Consider the following 23246-nt stretch of genomic DNA (forward strand, 5'->3'; position numbering starts at 1 on the left):
ATTTGAGAGAGAGAGCGAGAAACAGCAGGAGAGGGGATAGGGTCAGAGGGAGAAGCAGGCTCCCTGCCGAGCAGGGAGCCCGATGTGGGACTTGATCCGGGACTCCAGGATCATGACCTGAGCCGAAGGCAGTCGCTTAACCAACTGAGCCACCCAGGCGCCCTCTTTACTAGATTCTTGAACCATTGCTTATAGAATCAGGTGTGATTTCATTGGAGACTTTACACACCATCCTTTGGTTCCTTTATTACCAGACTACATGTTTAAATAAAGACATCTGGAGAGTACTTTTTAATGTACTTACTACTTTTTGTTCACTATACCTAAGACAGCAAATTTTTAACTCCCAAGTTTTCAAGTATGAGAAGTTCTAAGTTAATAATTCTGTGTCACGATACCTTTGTGACTAGGGTTTCTTTTTTTTTTTAAAGATTTTATTTATTTATTTGAGAGAGAGAGAGAGCAAGCATGAATGGGGGGCAGAGGGAGAGGGAGAAGCAGGCTCCCTGCTGAGCAAGGAGCCCAACATGGGGCTCGATCCCAGGACCCTAGGATCATGACCTGAGCCGATGGCAGATGCTTAACCATCTGAACCATCCAGGTGCCCCATGACTAGAGGTTTCTAACAGATGAAGAAGAAAGCCCCACTCCGAAATTTTCCGTTGAGAATCTTTGCTGGAGAACCATAAACAATTTCTTTGATAAGACCTCCAAATTAACTCAGCCCTGTCCCTAAAGAACAGTGAGCAAATCAATTAGGATAGTTCTTTTTATGATTGATTATTTGTTTTTAAGTGAGATAGCTCACCTTCATCAAAGCTACTGGTGTTTGGAATTTCTCAAATATGTTTTAATGTGTTGGCATTTCATTTTGAGTGACTCTTATAGTTTGACGAACAGTTACCTTTGCCCACTGAGGAAAGTTAACACTCAAATTCTTGTGTTTTTGATATTTTTCCTGTTGGTTTTTTTTTTTTTTTTCCTCCAGAGGAATGCTTTATGTAGATACGTAGGAATGACTTTTTGGGAGTAATAAAACTAGCTTTCAAAGCATTTTCAGGAAACATGGAGAACCACTGAAGGGACATAATGTTGAATAAAATCCAGTTGGTGTTGGTGTAGTGATTATGGTAGTTCTCAGGAGAAGAGTCCATGAGGCCAGGGATGGTAGAAGGACAGGATTTTTTTTTCAGCTTTATTGAGGTATAATTATCAAATTAAATTGTAAGAGGTTTAAAGCATACATTATGGTAATACAGGACAGGTGGTATTTGGCCCGTGGGCTATAGTTTGCTGACCCTTGTTCTAGGTTATGCTTTGTGAAAAACAGTATCATCATGGGGTTCTTGAGTTCAAGTAATACTAGGGCTGAATTTTGTCAAGGGAGTTGACCCTCTGTGAGTCAGAGGAAGAATAAAGAATGAAGGAGGAGAGGTCTAAGAATAGTAGGAAAGAAGGAGAATAGTGAGTAAGATTCTTGGAGGACCATATCTCCCAATAATGGACCCCAACAAATGAAATCTAGGCCTCTGCTGTAAGTAGGGAGTTAATATATGTAGAAGTCAAAAGAAGAAGAAGAGGAAGAAGAAGGAGGAGGCGGGGGGAAGAAGAAGAAGGGGAGGAAGAAGAAAGAGAAGGAGGAGGAGGAGGAGGAGAAATGCAGAAGTCCTTGCAAACTATAAAGCAAATTTGACTGTACAGTTGCGAGGTGTTACTGTTTTAGGCAATTCCAATAGTCTTCATGAACGCCGGAATCTTCGTGGCTTGGTATTTTTATGTTTGGAAACTATTTTTAGTTCCACTAGGTGTCAGCATAATGCAGAGAATTTTCAAGAACTTGGCTCAAGGAGCCCTTCAGGCACCCATGAACAGATAAACTTCTGAATGTTTTGAGGGAGCAGATGTTCCTTCCATAATGCATGCTCTATTTGAAAAACAAGTGATTTAATTTAATTAGCCTTCATCTTGATAACAACAGTTTTATAATTCATGGCAACAGACTATTGTCAGCTGCTTGTAAAATGCTTTATTCATCAGGGTTCTTAGAGACAGGAGAGTGTGCACAAGCAAAAAAACAAACAAGCCCACGACTCAAACAAGATGCAATACTTGTGCTTACAAATCATGTAAGAAAAACTATGTTATCACCACAGTTTTCAAACCAGACCCCGTGGCAAATAGTCCTTTCCCCCGAGGAGTTGCTGTGAGATCCCTCCCTATGCACACAGATACACACACTCACTGGCTCAGCAGCTCCTCAGAGGTCCTCATACCACAGAGACCCGAGATTCTTCCAGGACCACCTCAGGATTTAATTCCAGCTTGCCTCCTTTGTTGGCACATAGGACAAGGAAAGAATAAACGAGCATGGGGGGCCCAGATGGTGCCACCTTATAAATTATAGGTGGAGAAAATGTGCCTGGTTTGTTCCTAATGTGCAGGTATTTGACTATTGTAGAATCTTAGAGTTGCAGTGGAAGGGTATATATATTATATAAAAATAAGTATGTATTTATAAATATATAAATATGTATTATATAAATATTATATATTTAATATGTATTATATGTAATATATTTATATATAAATAATATTTATTTATATATGAATATATAATATTTATTTATATAATATCTATTTAAGAAATATATATAATATATATCTATTTATATATCTATATATTGTATAATTATATGTAATAAATATATAAATAAAATATATAACCTATATGTATAGATTATTTATATATAAATATATAAATTTTATATATATTTTAAAAATATAAAAATATAAATAACCTAAGCTCGGGCTGCTATAACAAAAATACCAGAGATTGGGTGGCTTAAACAGCAAACACTGATTTCTCATAGTTCTGGAGGTTGGGAGGTCCGAGATCAGGGTGCCAGCGTGGTTAGGTTCTGGTGAGGACCTCTTCTTGTCTGTCTTGTATCCTTCACTGTGGAGAGGGAGAGGGAGGGAGGGAGGGAGGGAGAGAGAGAGAGAGAGAGAGAGAGAGAGAGAGAGAGAGAAAGCAAGGTCTGTCTCTTTTAAAGGGCACTAATCCCATCATGAGGGCTGCCACCCTCATGACCTTATTACCTCCCAGAGGCCCCACCTCCAAATACATCACGCTGGGGTTCGGATGTCAACGTCTGAATTTTGGGGGAATACAAGCATGTAGCCCATAGCAGAGGGTAGAGTCAGGGTAAGTTCTCTGGAAGGCGATTTCATAACCAGTTCTGCACTTTGATGCATGGATCTTTGAGCAGCAATTCCACTGCAAAAACATGAATATGAAAAGGGAGTGTATTCAAGGATAACTCTTACAGCATTAGAATAGTAAAAAGAGGATTCATTTCTATGTCCAGCAATAGGCTATTACTCAATTAGTGATAAATTGGTGATGATTTTTCAACACAGAAAGATATTAAGCAGATTGTAGAACAACGCGTTCAGTAGGATCCCATTTTCACTGTGTGTTCATATACGTGCATATGGGCACTATTTGGAGGGTAGACTTAGTAAGGTAGTAACAGTGGTTATCTTTGGGTAGTGGGATGGTCATTGTAATGTTTTTCTTGATTACCTGTATTTTGAAAATTTTCTAGCATGGATAGGTATGACTTTTTAATAAGAAAACGAGATAAATTATTATAGAAAACAAAATGACTGCCTCCATGCCAAGTTTCTGAGTTCATGTCTTTTGAAGAAAACATGTTTGTTTGTTTTTCACTGCAGTTAGTTTTCCATTGTCCCAGTTAGAGGTTACAACTTGATTATTAGAAATGTTTATTGTTTACTGTTAGAATTCCCATTAGGGCCATTTCAAAGAGGCAAATGGCAGGATGCAGGTATTTTTTACTTTCATCCCTGCCCTTAAAAATCTAGTAGCTCTAAGCATCAGCAATTCTGTTCAGAGCAAAGTCTCTGAAGGGCTTCAGAAAAGCATAGGAAGAAATGTGAATTAGGGTCATGCCTTGAGTTTTCTGGTGTGGTTTGTGGCTGTTGTTTTTCCCCTTGTATCCATCTAGAGAAAGAAGGGAAAATCTTTTTTTTAAGTTACAAAGTAATACATGATGATTGTTTCAGCAAATATTTGAGTGTCTAGCAGATATACCAGACCTTGTTCTTGGTGGGGCGGGGGGGGGCAGTGCACAGTGAACAAAACAGACAAAAATCCTTGCCCTCATAGAGCATACCTTCTCGTTGAGATAGATGGACAAGAAACAAAGGAAAGTGGAAGTATATGATGTGTCAGATGGCAGTAAGGGTAGAGAAAAATGAAGCCAGGTAGGGGAGTAGGCATGTCTGTGTGTGTGCCTGAGTGGGTTCTAGTGGGTGGGGGTCGGGGGGTTGTTCCTTGACTCATGGATAAGATGACTTTTGAGCAGAGGTCTGAATATGTGAGAGAGTGAGCCATGCAGGGGTCTGGAGGGAGAAGGTTTCGGGCGGGGAGGCAATAGTAAACCGTGAGGTGCTTGGCATACCTGATGACCAACGGCAAGGCCAGAATGCAGTTTTATTTTCCTTGCAAATGAAAACATCATTGTGGATAACTTTAACTACCTTTAACTATTGTATAGAGTATGCATATTTTGAAAGCTTTTGATAAGTATAGCCAAGTAGTGTGTATGTGTATATATATGTATAACTTTTCATATGTTTATTGGCTATTGTATTTCTTATGTGTGCTGTGTGAGAGAAAGAAATACACACACGCGCTGACACACACAAATACTTGGTTTTGCCCACTGACTATTTTTCTTTTGTGGAGCTGATTTTTTTTTCTTATTGAATTGTAAACATTCATTATACATTAAGAATATGAAATTCCAGCCTGTTTTATACGTTGCCTGTAGTTTTTCCTAGGTCATTAATCATCTCTTGATTTTTTTTTTTTTTTTAAGATTTTATTTATTTGACAGAGAGAGAGACAGCGAGAGAGGGAACACAAGCAGGGGGAGCGGGAGAGGAAGAAGCAGGCTACCCACTGAGCAGGGAGCCCAATGCTCGGGGCTTGATCCCAGGACCCTGAGATCACGACCTAAGCCGAAGGCAGACGCTTAACAACTGAGCCACCCAGGCACCCTAGCTCTTGATTTTCTTTATGGTGTTTTTTGGTCAGCGCATTTTATGTAGGTGGATCTATCAATCTTCCATAGTGGCTTCTGTCTTTGGATTTATGTGTAGAAAAACCCAGAACATTTATTGAGTGTTGTTGTGCCATGCACTGCTCTGGACTTGTGCATCCTTCCTCTGCCCCCATGCCTAGTGACCTAGGTGACCCCTAGATACCTCCAGCCCTAGATGAAAAGGGCACAGTCCAGGGAAATGTGTGAAGTTTGTCCATCTCTTAGAGCTCTTGGCTAAAGTTAGTCAGCTAACTGCTTGAACATTCCTTGGCAGTGAAGAGAGCTGATTATAATTCCCAAGGATTTGGGTAACCATGTGCATGTTACAAGGTTATACTCTTCAGTGCCCAGAACCAGGTATGATTTCCATCACTTATTGCTGTATCTCCCTGGAAAATAATCCTCCATTTTAGCAGAATTAACTTGGATTTTAAAATTACAGTTTCATTTTGTCCTGAAGAAATATTTTTTTAAAAAGTATTTTAAGGGGCCCCTGGGTGGCTCAGTCGGTTGAGCGACCGACTCCTTGTTCCAGCTCAGGTCATGATCTCAGGGTCCTGGGATTGAGCCCCACATCAGGCTCCACTGGGAGTCTGGGATTCTCTCTCCCTCTCCCTCTGCCCTTCCCCCCGGCTTGTGCTTGTGTGCACGCTCTCTCTCAAATAAATAAATCTTTAAAAAAACAAATATTTCAAGAGATGGCAAAAGCACAAAAAAGCACTACTCTTGTAGTCCCTGTTCCCACCTTGTCTCCACACAACCTGGAAAAGCATGGAAAACTCAGTTGTCATGCATTTTATCTGCCCCAGGTAACCATTGAAAGGTCTGACCTGTCCATGTTAAGATAGCACAGGAACTGATAGTCGAGGAAAACCCTGTAAGCCAGAGAGCCCAAGTCTGATTCCTGAAGCAGCAAGTATAAACAGTTCTTCAAATGCTGTTCATCTGTCATCGGACTAGACTCCTTGTGGCAGGTTCTCTCTGGGAGGGAGACACAGTGTGCTCTCCTGTGACTGCCAGTCTGTTTGCCGGGTTCTCCTGCTGATGTATAAATTAAGTGAGATCAGTGTTGCAAAGAATTTGGGAATGAAGAGATAGGGAAGAACAAACTTGTGACAGAGTCTTACTGAACCTTAAGAGACTTTTATTGCTTTGAGTAATGGACCAAGGAGCGGGGGAATGTTGGGTCCCTTCTGCTTCCCTATCCCACCCCCTGTACCCACTTTAACTTTGAGTTTTATCCCAAATGTCACTTATTAGAGGAAGGTTTCCCTATCTTCACTGACTAGATCAGATGCCCTTAGGGTGCATCTTAGTCCTTTAGTTTACTTAAAACCTTCATCCGTGTAATATTGACATTTATTTATATGAGCAAAACACGCATGGCTCCCACCTTTGTGAAACTTACAGTTTATTTGAGAGGTGGAGACACATTAATAATATATATATTATATATTATCTGACTCAGATCATTAATGGGTTAATTGAAAGATAAATCATTTTTGGATGAAACAGTCTTTTGACTTAAGATGTATAAATGTGTATTCATTTGCAAATCTCATGGGAAGGCTTTTTCTTGGCATACGGATTGTCTACTGGGTTCCCTTGAGTGTTTTCTTGCATAAACTACATCTAACGAATACCCTGTGATTTTCAGTGGAATGAGAACTTTGATACTTTGGAACAATATGAATGCAAAATTCTCTTGATTTTTAATTATTCCCACCCCCCCTATCCTTTCACACTGATTTTGCCTGTATCTGTTTTGGCAGCACTGTCCCCAGTGATTCATATTTATTCTTCTCAATAGCAGCTACACTTTTTTGTTGGTGTGTGGAGGAGGGAGGCAGCTGTCTCTGAGAAGAGCTCCTGAGGGCCAAGACAGGGTCGGGCAACCAGCTGCTCCTGCAGGTGTCGAAATTTCCGCCATCAGTGCATGGTGCTTTGGCTCTATCCACCTAGGAGGTGGGCCCTGAGTCACATGATTGTGGAGAACACAAGCCCCCACGCCTGGGTCACAGTGCCTTGCTTGGATCCAAATGCTCACACAGCTGCTCTATAACATTTCCCAGCAGTCTCTTTGGTCCAACTAAATCTGTATTTATTTTTTATAGTGAAAATCATTTCTTGGGCGCCTGGGTGGCTCAGTTGGTTAAGCGACTGCCTTCGGCTCAGGTCATGATCCTGGAGTCCCGGGATCGAGTCCCGCGTCGGGCTCCCTGCTCGGCAGGGAGTCTGCTTCTCCCTCTGACCCTCCCCCCTCTCATGTGCTCTCTCTCTCTCTCATTCTCTGTGTCTCAAATAAATAAATAAAATCTTTAAAAAAAAAATCATTTCTTTTTTCTTTTTTTAAAAAAGATTTATTTATTTGTGAGAGAGTGAGCGAGAGAGAGAGTACAAGTCGGTGGAGGGGAGCAGCAGAGGGAAAGGGAGAAGCAAGCTGAGCAGGGAGCCCAATGCTCGGAGCTCGATCCCAGGGCCCTGGGATCATGACCTGAGCCGAAGCCAGACGCTTAACCAACTGAGCCACCCAGGCGCCCCAGTTAGTCATTTCTTTGTGTTTAGGGTAGAGGGTAAGGATACAAGGTGTTCCCTAGCCATGTTTTCTTTTTCACATCCATGGTCACTCAGATGCCCCGATGTCTCTTGGAGCATACGACTGGGCAGGCGTTTTCTTTGTTTAAGAGGGAACAGAGCACGAATGCCTGGGGCCTCACTGAGCTCATGTCCCAGAGTACTGGGCCTGCGGTAGCTGGGCACCCTGCTATGTCACGCACTGCCCTCCTTCCCTCCTCCCCTGTGCTCCCTGCGGTGTGGGCTCTGGGCTGCCTTCTGGTGCTCAGCGGACTAGGGGCCTGGATCCTGTCTCCCTTGACCCTCGTGAGCTTAATGTCTAATGGGAAAGCCCTTTCCTAGAAGAATAGCAATTGCTTTAATGTTCTGCTTGACCCATTAGGATGGAGAATGGCATCTTCCTTTCTCTGTTCACTTTTTGGGTGCAAGGGCAGACATCTATGATTGCAGCAGGACCAGGAAGAACAGAGAATATTCCTCAGGTAATTAGCTTCTTGGTCTGCTACCAGAGCAAAATCATGCTGTGTTTGCAGCTTATTTATTTATAGGTCAATGTCTCCCATTACATTCTGAGGTCCTTGAGGGCAAAGTATGAAAGGGTGGCTTAATGCTAGCGCTTTAAAAGTCAGATGACCAGGGGCGCCTGGGTGGCTCAGTTGGTTAAGCGACTGCCTTCGGCTCAGGTCATGATCCTGGAGTCCCTGGATCGAGTCCCGCATCGGGCTCCCTGCTCGGCAGGGAGTCTGCTTCTCCCTCTGACCCTCCCCCCTCTCATGTGCTCTCTCTCATTCTCTCTCTCTCAAATAAATAAATAAAATCTTTAAAAAAAAATAAATAAAATAAAAGTCAGATGACCAGAATTCAAATTCTGCCTTTGCCATTACCAGCTCTTCTAACCACAGGCACGTTATTTAAACTCTTTATGCCTCAGTTTTCTCATTTGCACAATGGGGATAATAATAATAATATTTTCTTCATAAGGTCGTTGTACAGATTTTATTTATTTATTTATTTATTTTAAGCAAGCTCCATGCCCAGTGTGGAGCCCAGCATGGGGCTTGAACTCACGACCCTGAGATCAAGACCTGAGCTGAGATCTAGAGTCAGACACTTACCAGCTGAGCCACCCAGGCGCCCCATGTTGTGCAGATTTTTTAAAGACACAGCATAGAAAACATTTAGCATAGTGCCTCGTTTGTAGCAAGTGCTCAATAAATGTTAACTATGATGCTGCTGTTAATAATCATTTTGGTGCTGTCAGCACCTTGCAAATTGCTGTACATATTTGCTGAATGAATATTCAGGAAGTAGGGTTTGGAAGCCTCACTAGAGACTAGAGACATTTTAACACCAGGTTCACTAGGGAGCTTACAAAAGCAGGTCTGATCACAGATGGAGCGCCTGCCCGTGCTAATAAAGTTAACAAAGAACATTTCTTGAGCAGGCACCATCCCAGGAGAGCAGTTCATTGAGTTAGCTGGGATTATTATGTTAAATTCTGCTGGAATGCTCTCATTTATTTCTATCTATTATTAGAATAACTCTAGGGAACTGACGTTAGTGGACCAAATGTGTTGGTGACGGATGGGGGCAGCAAGTAATTGGTGCTCTATGTAAAAACTGGGATTTTGCTTTTCTTGAAGAGAGCAAGATTCTAAATCGTATTGAGAAAAAGCAGTTTTGGGTGTGGCCACAAATGAATCAAAGAAATGCACCCTTCAGAAGTCCTTAGAGATTCCAGGTTAACGGTGGGAAACATCAGCACATGGCCACCCAGCTTGAGTTCTGGCATTCTTTTTAAAATTCTGTCCTTTGACACTTTCTTCCTTTTGTTGTGGTTCCATGGAGCCATTTGATATATTGCCTAGGTAAATAGTCTTTACGTTTTTTATAATTCAGCATGAGTTCAAAGCCTCTGGCTTCTTAAAATCCAAAGAATAATGTTCACTGCCCCTTAAAAAAAAAAATCAGATCTGTTCTCTCTCCCAAACTGCAGGAAGCCGTCTTCCATCTCCAGCTTGTCTTGCCCTGTTGTGGGCTGGGGAACAGGCGGGGTGGCTGGATGGTTCTGTCAGCCTCCCTCACTCTTAGTGGACACAGACACATCACACTTCATGGGTCGCTCAGAGATGTTCGACAAGCACTGTCATCGTATTTGGTGCATCCAAAGGGTCATGCCTCCCAGCTAGGTCTTTCGGACAGGAAGTGACAGAAATATGATGGCCTCTTTCCCTCTTCCCAGATCTGATGTTTCAACGTGGCTTCCTGCTTCGGTGCTGTTTGTGGGTATAATCTATGCTGGTTCCAGAGCATTATCCAAACTGGTAAGTGTTAGAGACTTTTTAGAGAGACAGTTTCTCTTTCCTCCTCCCGTTTGCTTTTTAACTTATTGCACCTTGGCTCAGTAGGGGACACGACATCAGCTTTCATAATGGTACAGCTAGATTGGAGAACAACGTGGGGCCTTTTACCCCTCTCCCTGAATTGAGGATAACCAGATAACAGGGTCGGGCCAACTTGTTTTACAAGATGCAGAGGCATAGGTGGAGACGCAGGGAGAGAGAGAGGTGATCTTTATGGAGGCTGACCCAGACAGGGCCAGTCCACTCTGCCTGAATGCAGGCTGTCCTCGGGAGCAGCCTACTCCTTGCTTCTGAGGAACTGTAACCCTGCCCATTGGTGATGTGGACTGGGGGGTGCTGGGCTCAGTAGCAATGTACCTGCCTGGCACAGCGTTGGTACCCAGTCTGTGGGGACACTAATAAAACGAGTGTCCCCCTGTTCTCCCACTCCAGCTGCCTGTTTGAGCTCCTCAAAGGAGGGAACTGTAAAGAATAAACTTCTTCCAGTTACATTGTATGAAAATATAAAAATTTAGTTATTTTTTCCATCAAAAGAGAATCCATTGATACGGCCATTGACCAGACTCAGAACAAGGTTTAAAAGTCAGTAATGCCTCTTTCTGTCTTGTCCCCTGACTGCTTGTACTGTCTTTATCTATCATAAAATGATTGTGTTGTGACCTTTGGAAAAATGCAAAATTTGTGGAACTGTTCAGTCTTTTTATGCAAAGTCTGTTGTTATGTTGGTCCCTTAGGTCTCAGATATGAAAACATTAAAACAAACACAAAATCTGCCTACCCGCACAACAGTATTATTGTTAGGACAACCCTGAAGTTTGCAAAATAGCAGTTGAGAGTTACTAGCGGTGATTAAATCATCATTTTTCTTTCATGATTCATAAGCTTGAGTCATTGGGATGTTGTGTCCAATGGGGGAGAAACGTCCTGGGTGGGCCCAAGAAATGACCCACAGCACATATTGGTGCTCAGCCCAGAACCTGAGACCTGCACTGGCTTCCGGCTGCCCCTTCATTCTGTCGGCTTCCGTGTCTGCTGCCTCGCTTTACACCTGCTGGCCTGCAGAGGGCGCTCCCCCTCGTATAGCAGAATACAGGTGTTGATAAAAACAATGCATTCTTTTTTTTTTAAGTTATAATTTAAATTCCAGTTAGTTAACATACAGTGTAATATTAGTTTCAGGTGTAGAATGTAGTGATTCAACACTTCATACAACACCCGGTGCTCATCACAACAGGTGCCCTACTTAATGCCCATCACCAATAGAACCCATCCCCCCATCCCCCTTCCCTCTGGTAACCAGCAGTGTGTTCTCTACAGTTAAGAGTCTGTTTCTTGGTTTGCCTCTCTTCTTTTCATCCCCTGTGTTCGTTCATTTGAAAAACAATGTATTCTTGTTCAAAGGCTTTGAAAATTTCCTATAGGATCTGGATAGTTATAGACGCCAGAATTTTGAAGTTTGAATAACTATTGTTGTGCTAATAATAACATTTTTTGTTTGTACAGTGCTTTTTTGTATGTTTCCATAGTGATTTCCTCTGTATCTTTTTATGTGATTCTCAGTCACCTGACAGGCGGCGGTTGAAGCAGATGTTAATCACCTGACAGAGGAAGGCACTCAGGTGTGGAAAGTCTTGGTAACCTGCCTCTAGCCTCAGCTCGTGGCAGCTCCTCTGACTCCAGACCTTTTGCCTTTTCAGATTTGTCTCTTTAGGGCCAGCGTACGTGGATTTTAGAATAGCTCAGGGTAGAGTAGTCAGGCGTAACTTTAGACTCTTTTAGTTACAAGTTACAGAAAGCTCATAAACTATTCTAAGCAAAAAGGAAATGAACTGGTTCACAGAATTGAAAAGCTGTAGATCAGGCAAGGCTTGATCCAGAGGTTCCAATGACATTCTCAGAACCCAGTTTCTGTCTCTCTGTCTTTAGTTCTGCTCTTGTCTTTGCTCCATTTCACAGCCAGGCTCTCCCCTCCTGGGTGTTGTTGACTCTAGGCTCACATCCTTACAACATGAAGTGTAATGGAAAGAGACTCTTCCTCGTAGCTCCTGCAGGAACCTCAGGATTCACTCTGAATACACCAGTAGGGCCACTGCCCTTCCCAGGTCTGAAAGCTCACCAGGAAGATGGAATTATGCTGATTGGTTGGCCCTGGGTACGGGTGTTCCTGGACCATTCACTGTGGCTGCAGAGACTCAGAGCACTGTTTGGCCAGCCCTGCTCAGACAAGATCCCTGTCTGGATCCCATAGACTGAGAGAGAGGGTGGCAGATCCTTGATATTGGGATGCTTCACCAAAAGAAGGGCTAAGGATACTAGATAGCCTAAAATCCCTCAGAAGTCAATTGTAAAGGTCAGTCCAGTACATTCTCAGGCAGACGGGGAGTTCTGTAACCAAGAACACTGCTTCTCCGAGGGTGATCCACACGTGGTGGTGTCAGTCTGTGAGCTCTGTTAGTTGTCCATAAGGAGATTGTGCCAGAATGTACATCAACTTTGGCACTAAACACACTGTTTCGTTGAGCTGACATTTTTTTTTTCATAGCAAGACTTTTTGAAGAAGGAAGCAGTGCCCTGATTTACCTTCTGGCTCGAGTTCCTTATTTTGGGGGGGAACTGGTCCTATCAGTGGCCCTGGCCTAGGGCACAGCCTTCTTTAAAGGGTAAGAAGAAGCTGCTGCAATTCAAACTCGTTGAGCAAAGGAAAACAACCCAAACCCAAATATACCCAATTAGAGTGGGAGGAGTACAGAAAAGAGACACTCATTATTGTTTCTGAGTGAAATAACAACCCAGCATCTTTTCTTTGTTTTCTGAGTTTTTTGTTTTTACATAGTTGCTTACAAATTTATAGGGTGGGTTAAACACAAGGCACTCATACAGCTTGTGTTAGATAGAAAACAGGCATCAATATGCTGGTGCCAAGCTGTCAGTTTAATGAATCCACAAGGAATTGGGGGAAAGTGCTCTGTTAAAAGCCGTGGGTGTATTGTTATGCAGAACACTTTCCAGGGAGTTCTGCTCCATAAAGCCCTCCTTTATCTGACAAGATTTGAAGCTCTCTTCTGATGTGCAACTCCTAAGAGGAAGCAGGTTTAACTCTGTAAAGGCGCAGCAGGGAAAATTCTTTACTGATTTTTCTACCTCACAACCAAATGATGTACAGAGTTAAGGGAAGGGAGTTATTCTTGGGGCTATCCATTCAGCAGATATTTATCAGGGATCTACTATGTGCTAGGTGCTTAAAGACAAATAAGAGATGGTTCCTGACCTTGAGGTGTTAGTATGTGTGGGGCACTTTCCATCGCCCCTCTTCATGACATATAAAGTCAGACTTAATTACTCCCACTTACAGATGAGAAAACTGAGATCCAAATATTTGGCCAAGGTCAACAATGCATAAATGTTAAAGCGGAGGTGCAAACCCAAGCCTGTCCAACCACAACAGTTCACCTTCAAAAGTTACCCTCTTTCTCCCTAAATCACATCAACCAGGGGAAATCAGCCCATGAGGACTGGGCTGGGGGGAGTGGAGAGGAACCGTGTATTTGCTGTCCCTTCTACTTGGGCTAATTTGGGTCAGCTTCTCCAGCTATCCTATGCTGAATAAGGTCAGTGATGACGGTTCTGATGGCGTGAGTGTCAGTCTTTGGAGGGTCAGTACAACCTCGACCGGTCATTAATACTCTTGTTGTAATTTCCCAGCCGAAGCCTGGTCAGCTAGACAGGATTGCCTCAAAGCCTGTGCTGGTGAGTGTTTAGAACAGATGTGCAAAGTCAGACATTAGTGAGCTTGCCAGTGAGAGGCCATCCTGGTTTTGGTGATCTGGCCACTCAAACCATGTCATTTTCTTGCTTCGGGGAAGCCAGGGTCCGTCGTTGCAGGACTCTGCAAATCCAAGTTAAGGCATCTTGACAGGACTGCTCTTGGTTTCTCACCCAGCTCTTTGATCTTGGTCCTTCCCTATCTGCTTGTCAGGGTTTGTCTTCCACGGGCACGACATTCACTCCGCACGTTGCAATGGAGATTGGATGGGGTGTTGGTGAGGAAACGCACATGGATAATTAGACCCAGATGGAGCAAATTAGTTAGGCAAACTGGAGCCCATGAGTTCCCCCCCTCATTTGTTTGGCTCGAATATTACATAAAGGAACTTGGATCTGCAAAGGAAAAGAATGTCATTGTTGATGTAAAATGGAGACTCTTAAGTTCGCTGTTACTGCTCATTTGAGGCAGCTCTCCTCTTTCATGTTGTTTTCTTACCAGAGCTCACCAGAGTCCGTTTGCAAGGATTACTTTTTAAGGTGTAGGCTCAGTGGCAAAGAGTAAACCCTCCCTCAGGATTTTAGTTATCTTCTTGCTCCATCTAAAGATGACATTCTCAGGGTGCCTGGGTGGTTTAGTCAGTTAAGCATCTGACTCTTGATTTCGGCTCAGGTCATGATCTCAGGGTCATGAGACTGAGGCTCTGCACTCAGTGGAGAGTCTGCTTGCAATTCTGTCCCTCAGCACCACCACCCCCGCTCTCTCTCTTTCTCTAAAATAATAAGTAAATAAATAAATTTTTAAAGATGACGTTCTCCATAACCCTTATAAAATGACTTATTAAAACAGGGCTCTGAGGGGAAAACTTTATGACATTAGATTTGGCAATGATTTCTTGGATACAACACCAAAGACACAGGGAACCGAAGAGAAAAATAGATAAATTGGACTTCATCAAAATGAAAAACTTTGGTGCATCAAAGGCCACTATCAACAGAGTAAAAAGGCAACCCACTGAATGGGAGAAAGTATTTGCAAATCATTTATCTGATAAGGGATGTGGAAATAAAATTTTAGGCCCAAGATGGAGCTCCTCCTTTCTGGGGTGCTACATCAGGAAAGCAAACTTTAGTATTCCTGGAAATGCCCCGCTCGACCAGAAACACAGTACATCCAGACAACCAATCCCAAAACGCCAAGGCAACTCTGGGTTCTATACTTACTTCCTTGTTCCTTGATTTTCCTAAAGAAGAAGGCCAGGGGCGCCTGGGTGGCTCAGTCGTTGAGCGTCTGCCTTCGGCTCAGGTCATGATCCCGGGGTCCTGGGATCGGGCCCCACATCGGGCTCCCTGCTCGGCGGGAAGCCTGCTTCTCCCTCTCCCACTCCCTCTGCTTGTGTTCCCTCTCTCACTGTGTCTCTCTGTCAAATAAATAAAATCTTAAAAAAAAAAAAAAAAAAGAAGAAGGCCAGCTATGCCATCCCAGCCAGTCAAAGCTTTTCCCCATTGCCACTTCTCATGCTTCATAAAACTCAGCCTTGTCCAGCACCCGTTGGGAGGAGGGCTCCACTGCTTCTGGGGTGCCATACTCCCCCAATGCAAGAGTTGTTTTCCCTTGAATAAAGGGCATCAAACTTGTTACTAAATTGTTTTAGTTTTGTCATTCAGCGGGGATTAATATCCAGAATATAGAGATAAGTCCTCAACTCAACAACGAAAACCAACCCAATTCAAAAATGGCCAACAGACTCGAATAGACACTTCTCCAAGGATGTACAGATGGCTGATAAGCCCAGGAAAAGATGCTCAGCATCATTAATCATTAGGGAAATGCAAATCAAAACCATAAGGAGATACTACTTCACACCCATTAGGATGGCTGTCCTCAAAAAACCAGAAAATAACCAGTGTTGGGAAGGATGTGGAGAAATTGGAACCCTTGGGCACCATAGTTGGGAATCAAAACTGGTGCAGCTGCTCTGGAAAACAGTAGGATTGTTCCTCAAAAAATTAAAAATAGACTTACTGTATGATCCAGCAATTTCACTTCTGGGTTTATACCCCCCCCAAAAATTGAAAGTACGGATATTTGTACCCCTGTGTACATGGCAGCATTATTTACAATAGCCAAAAGTTGGAAGCAACCCAAGTGTCCACGGATCAGGGAATGGATAAACAAAATGTGGCAAATGCATGCCATGGAATATTATTTAACCTTAAGAAGGAAGGAAATTCTGACACATGTGACACCGTGGATGAACTTTGAGGACATCATGTTAAGTGAAATGAGCCAGTCACGAAAGGACAAATACTGTCTGATTCCACATCTATGAGGTGCTTAGAGTAGTCAAAATCATAGAGGCAGAAAGCAGAATGGTGCTTGCCAGGGACTGGAGGGAGAAGAGAATGAGGAGTTAGTATTTAATGGGGACAGTGTTTGAACTTTGCAAGATGAAAGAGTTCTGGAGCTAGAAGGTGGTGATGGTTGCACAACACTGTGGAATGTACTTAATACCACTGAACTGTACACCTAAAAGTGGTTAAAATGGTAAATTTTATGTGTATATTTTACCTCAATTTAGAAGTATTTATTAAAAAAACAAACAAACAAACCCTGGACTCTGATAGAGGTTTTCTTGAGGATTATATGAAGAGGAGGGGATGATAACAGGTTCTCATTTGCTTTGCTCAGAATTCTTTTGGGCACCGTAGGATATGCACATTTGGTTTAACTCCTCATTCATTTCTATGCACTTGGATAAAAAGTATGAGAAAAAGAACAATTCACTGAGAGTAGGCCAGTTTGCCCTCTGTTCTGGCCTGTACATTTATGCCCCAAAGTGAATGAGCTAGAACAAGCTGCCATCCCCTGAACCTTTTCTTATGCCCAGGCATCTCAACAAGGTGGAAGAACTCCTGGTATTTTAAAATGTCACAATACGGTCCATAAGACAGGCCAGCTACTTTGGTGATGAACAAATGAACAGCAGAGATGGCCTCCAAACTCATCCTGGAGATTACACTGTTAAGAGGGGAGTCTGGTCCTCTGCACTCAAGGGCTTTGCCATATAAAGACAGAATCGTAAGATTAATGTAAATGAACACTTAAATTTAACTCACACAAGTCAACTTATGAATGTATTCATGGATATGTACATATACTTATTCAAATACCTCACCATCTTCCACAAAGGATGGGTGGTGGCTTAAAAGAATAATTAAAATAAGATAGACATTTTTTTTAAGTAGGCTCCACACCCAGCATGGAGCCCAGCACGGGGCCTGAACTCACAACCCTGAGATCAAGACCTGACCTGAGATCAAGGCGCAGATGCTTGACTGACTGAGCCACCCAGGCGCCCCAAAACAGACATTTTTTATGAACAGAATTTTAAAAGAAATCTAGGTACAGAATAATAGAAGAACTAGATGAGGCCACGGAGAGACTTAGCACATAGAAATTTATGCTGTAATATCCTACGAAATAATGCAGTTGGGGCCTGAATTCAATTTTCAGCATTCTGTAGCCAAATAAAAAAGTTACAAGACTCAGGGAGACTCTGCTTCTCCCTCTGTCCCTCCCCCTGCTCATGCGCATTCTCTCTCTCAAATAAATAAATAAAATCTTTTTAAAAATAAGAAATAAAGAAGTTACGGGACTCTCATGCTTGTAAGATGAGAGCAGAGGTCATTGCTACACCTGTTAGGCAGAGTGTAACATATAGCAGTGTTGACTCAATATGTTGTACACCCCAAACTAATGTAACATTGTGTGTCAGTGATCTTCAGATTTAAAAAGTTGCAAGAGAAAGAAGAGTGAGGTCAGAGCTGAAGAAGAGCAAAGCTTCCTTGCGTTCAGGTTCTGAGTCCTCAAAAAAGGTAGGCTGGGCCACTTAGTAAGGCAGGGTCTTTAATAACACCCTTATAACGAACACCATGACAACCTGGTTTCTAGGGTTCTTAGAGCATTTTTGGATGCGTGATGAAATAGAAGAGTTCAGTAGGAGCAGTTGTCTGGGCCTAAAACCTCTACTCTGTGTATCTGGCTCCCTTCACAGGCTGCCCTCAGGGAACCCTCCAGAAATATTGTTTCCCACGTGCATGCTTTTGATAAAAATTGGGTAGCCAACAGGTCAGGCTTGGAGTGCAGTTATTCTCTCTTGTAGATTAAGCCCACACCTACATATTTAAAAATCACCCAAAGAGAAGATAGGATTGACATTCTTTTACAAAAATTAAGAAGCTGACCCAGGACTGCTTGGAAAAGGGAAGTGTCAATGTCTGCAGAAGGACCCAAGGCCGTACCTATGTGCAGGGCCAGGATTTTCCATAGAAAACTGTTCTAACTCAGGCCCAACACATGAACAAATAACAATCAAAGCCTCAAAATTTCCATTCTGGAAAGCATGGGAATAATGAAAAATTTTAAGTACTAGATACCAATTTCTCTTCACAACCAGAGAAAAATGTCCAGTAGTACATGGTAAGATGTTGAATTTTAAGCTAATGTAGTCTAAGAAAAATTAGTTGCAAACTGTGCCCCTAAGTAACTAAATGGATTGGCCTGCAGTGTAGTTGAATTTGATTAATTACATTTTGTGTTAAAAATGAGGATATGGGCTTTATAGTAGTTGATCTTGACCATTTTTCCTGATGAAAGATGATAGGACCTCAACCAAGTGGTTGAGGCCATTCCTAGAGTCCTGACAACGTGGAAGAACATACTTATGTTTCTGTTCTCTTTAGCAGCAAGCAAGTATATAGATTTTCTTTTTTTTTTAAAGATTTTATTTATTTATTTGAGAGAGAGAATGAGAGAGAAAGAGAGAGAGAGCCTGAGAAGGGGGACGGTCAGAGGGAGAAGCAGACTCCCTGCTGAGCAGGGAGCCCGATGCGGGACTCGATCCCGGGACTCCAGGATCATGACCTGAGCCGAAGGCAGTGGCTTAACCAACTGAGCCACCCAGGCACCCCAGTATATAGATTTTCTAAAAGTGGTTTTCAAATTATCAAGAGGAAGGTTAAAAGAGAGAACCAAAATATATTCCTTCATTTTCTCATCTGCATAATGGGGATGTTAATAGTATCTACTTCATAGAGTTATTATGACAATGAGGTATGCAAAAGCAGTTAGAATAGCAGCTAGCACATAATAAGCATTCAATATATCTTAGTTATTATTATGGCTATTAGAATTTCTCAGAACTTTTGTCTGATTTGACATAAGTTAAGTCCTGCTGAGCCTCACTCCGTAAGATAACAAAGGGCCGGTTTTCTTTCTTTGTTTTCTTTAAAAGGCAGGTTTTCTAAAACAATCAGTCACTCGAGGGTCTCCTGAATGGATAGCACAGTTCACAGACTGGGACTTGTACAGAGTTAGAGGCCAAGGAAAATCAGTAATTAAAGTTTGTGAAGTGCGTTAATAGTTGTTTTTCATAGACCTCTACGGAGGCTGAGATCGTCAATTGTAGAATTACTGTTTCTGAAGCCTACTAGCTTCTCAGTGGAAAAATGGCTTGAGAAATCCAGATTTAAATTTGTTAAAGTAGAAATGGAAACTATCCTTTAAAACATGTCACAGAGTTTACTCTGAGTTCATGTAGTTTAGATCATACCAGTGTTCTTATTGGAGGAAGCAGACTGGTGGGATTTGGAACACACCAGTCCTACTGGACTTTGTGGACAGTTATAGGGCCAGGAAGGTTACCCTGGGGGACTTGCTGTAATTTGGGGTATCATGGTATTGAGGTTAGGAGCATGGACTCTGCAGTTGGAGAAGCCTGGATGGGAGCCACAGCTCTTGGCCCTGAGCCAGCCATGAGCACTCAGCAAGTTGCCTCATCTTCTAAGCATTAGGCTCCTTTCTATAAATCAAGGTAATAACGCCCACTAATTGAGTTGTTGGAAGGAGATTTAAATAAGAGAACGCAATTAAAATAATTAGCACTGTGTCCAACACATTGTTGGTAGCTCTCATTAGTGTACTTGAAAACCAATTCTATGTGTATCGATAGATCCTTTTCCAGAATGTGATCAGAGCAGGGCCTAGGGAAATTGAAAAACCTAGTCACAGTTTATTAAAATTGAGAAAATTAGCCTCTTTGAGGTCTGGAGTTAGGGTCTAGAGTTCCTAAATCTGGTCTCCTTACTGACTTTATAGTCAAGGAAGCAAAAGCATTTTTAAAAAGGTCTTAATTTTAAATAAATAACATCCAAGTCACCCTTTTGTATTCATTTTCATGTACACATAATTAACCTGTCCAAGATTTTCTTTGCTATCTTAAGCCAAGAACTGGAAGGTCAGGCCCTAAGTTTGCCAAACATAGGCCTAATGGATAAAGCCAGTGAAAAAAAATCTCTTTAACGATCTTAAAACACATAAAAATTAATTCAAAATATAAAAATTTAAGAGGAATAAAAAGCACAAAAGATAAATGAAAAATTGGGAAATAATAAAAATAAAGTATGATTTTTTTAACTTCGCTTTTTAAAAAAAATTTTAATTCCAGTGTGGTCAACATACCATGTTGTATTAGTTTCAGGTAGACACTATAGTGATTCAGCAATCCCATACATCAGCTGGTGCTCATCACAGGTGCACGCCTTAATCTCCATCATCTATTTCCCTCATCCCCCACCCCCACCTCTGCTTTGGTAACCATTAGTTTGTTCTTCGTAGTTAAGAGTCTGTTTCTAGGTTTGTCTCTCTTTTCCCCCTTTGTTTGTTTTGTTTCTTAAATTCCACATGTGAGTGAAATCATATGGTATTTGTCTCTCTGACTGACTTATCTCCCTTAGCATTATACTCTCTAGCTCCATCCTTGTTGTTGCAAATGACAAGATTTCATTCTTTTTGATGGCTGAATAATATTCCATTGTGTATATATACACACCATCTCTTCTTTATCTAGTCATCTATCGATGGGCACTTAGGCTGCTTCCATAATTTAGCTATTGTAAATAATGCTGCTATAAACATTGGGGTGCATGTGTCTCTTTGAATTAGTGTTTTTGTTATTTTTGGGTAAATACCCAGTAGTGTGATGGCTGGATCATAGAGTAATTCTATTTTTAACTTTTTGAGGCACCTCCATACTGTTTTCCAGAGTGGCTGCACCAGTTTGCATTCCCAACAACAGTGCACGAGGTTTCCTTTTTCTCCACATCCTCGCCAACACCTGTTGTTTTTTGTCTTCTTGAGTTTAGCCATTCTGACAGGTGTGAGGTGGTATCTCATTGTAGTTTTGATTTGCATTTCCCTGATGATGAATGATGTCGAGCGTCTTTCATGTGTCTGTTGGCCATCTGTAGGTCTTCTTTAGAGAAATGTCTGTTCATGTCTTCTGCCCATTTTTAATTGGATCGTTTAATTGTTAAAGTATGGTTTATTATTTATTTATTTTTATAAAGTATAATTTTAAAAGGAAAAAAACAGTTTGAGTTGCACTTTTAATGAAAGATAAATTAAGAGTAGAAAACGGTTACAAAGGCAGGAAAATAGAATGCAAGAACTCTAGAAGAAATAAAACAGCGCAAGTTAGAACAAAATACTAAAATAGGGCAGAGCTACAAAGTTATAAGAGTTTTAAAAACAAGGTAAAAATATATGCTCCAAAAAGATAAAGAATAGATCCATCTGGAAGTAGGCGAGCGGCATCATCTTAAGTGGGTCCTCCAAACTGGAGCAATTTCCCTGCTCAGGGTCGTCTGTCAAGGCTGCTGAGGGCGGGCTACATGTTAAAACTGACCATCTTTCACGTAGAGCTCCCGAACCACTCATCTAGGTCCTTTACCTATGTCTGTCATTCCTCCCAGGTGCTCTGGGTCGTAGGTATTGTTATCTCCATACAGAGGAGCAAACTAAGGTTTGCCTCTGCTCGGTTTCACCTATGCTCGGTCTTTTTCTGTCTTTCAGGAAATATTGCCATCATCATCAACAACAGAGACCATAACAAAATCCCATACCCTTTAATCCTTCCTGCTCATTGGGTCAAGATTAGCCACCAAATTAGGAGAGACAGCCATTCTGAGCGAATAGCCTAGTGTTCGTAAATGTACCTTAATAACCCTCTGGAGTATTAGGGGTTTTTAAATATCTTTTTCCCCTCCCCTTTTTTTTTTGTTTTGTTTTGTTCCAAAGTTGATGCTGGTTATTCAAATATTTACCTCGGTTCAGTCTCCTAAATATTTCCTTACTGTGGACACTCTCCATTTTCATTGCCACTACCAAGTTCAGGCTGCAGTCTTGCCATTCCTTGTATTAGCTTCCCATGGCCCTTGGTACCAAATGACCACACATCAGGTGGCTTAAAGCAGCAGAAACTTATTCTCTTCAGTTGTGGAGACCAGAAGTCCGAAATCGTGTTATTGTGCCCAAATCAAGGTGTGGGAGCAGGGCTACAGTGCACTCCGGAGGCTCTGGGGGAGAATCCAAGTCCTTGGCTCCTGCAGCTTCTGGCGGCTGCTAGCATTTCTTGGCTTGCGGCCGCATCACTGCAGTCCCTGGCTCTGTGGTCACGTCACCTCCCCCTCTGCATGTGTCAAATCTCTGTCTTTCTCTTACAAATACATGTGTTTGCATTTAGGGCCTACCCAGATAACCCAGGGCAAACTCCCCACCTCAAGTTCTGCACTTAATCACAATTGCAAAGACCCCTTTTTGCCATGTCGGGTGACATTCACAGGTCCTGGGGATTAGAGTGTCACTGTCTTGCGGGGGCCCATTTTTCAGTCTGCCACACCCCAGACTTTCCCAACCGTCTCTGCCTTCTGTCCTCTACTGGGAGCCCAAGTTCCTTTAAACATGCAGATCAAATCATGTCACTGCCTTGAAACTCTTCAACAGCTCCTTGGCTCTTGGCACTGTCCTGACTCTGATATGGCCTGATGACCTCCCAGCGTTCCTCTCCCCAGCTTCTCCCTTCACGGTCGCTACTCAGCCCCACCCCCATCCCCACCCCCGTTCCCGGAGGAGCGGGTTCACTCTCACCTGGACTGCAGCACCCTCTGCTCCTCTGGTTTGGCTCACTCCAGTTTGTCATTCTGTTCTCATTTAGCCTCTGGACTTCGCTTCCTCTGCCCACGTGGGGTAGGTGCGCCTTTTTGCGTATCCCACGAGAGCTCTTACCTCGATAGGGACAGTCTCACTATCACATATCCACCCTGGGCACGGGATGTGTTTCCTGCATCTGGTGCGGTGCCTGACATGCAGTAGGTGCTTAATAAATATGTGTTGAGCCCCTACGTCCACCTTGCCAAGTATAATACTACAACAGAGAGCGCTAATCCATGCGGAAGAGTTTTTGCTGGAGAGGCTTGTAAATGTGGGTGCCAAAAATTCCCACGGATCGTTATTTTTAAGCAGAAATCAAGTATTATGTAATTATGGGATCAAAGAAAACATTTTCATGCTTAT

General features: G+C 42.4%; 1 protein-coding gene across 1 annotated transcript in view; it reads left to right on the forward strand.

Moving 5' to 3' along the window:
- TMEM241 (transmembrane protein 241) overlaps positions 1 to 23246 on the forward strand; it is a 66192-nt gene that overhangs the window by 12833 nt on the left and 30113 nt on the right. The window contains exon 4 of the mRNA XM_044921178.1: positions 9949 to 10030. Coding sequence (XP_044777113.1) covers positions 9949 to 10030 — 82 coding nt within the window. The remainder of the gene's footprint in view (positions 1 to 9948; positions 10031 to 23246) is intronic.

Source organism: Neomonachus schauinslandi, chromosome 14 (genome assembly GCF_002201575.2).
Source record: "Neomonachus schauinslandi chromosome 14, ASM220157v2, whole genome shotgun sequence".
In the NCBI taxonomy this organism is placed as follows: Eukaryota; Metazoa; Chordata; class Mammalia; order Carnivora; family Phocidae; genus Neomonachus; species Neomonachus schauinslandi.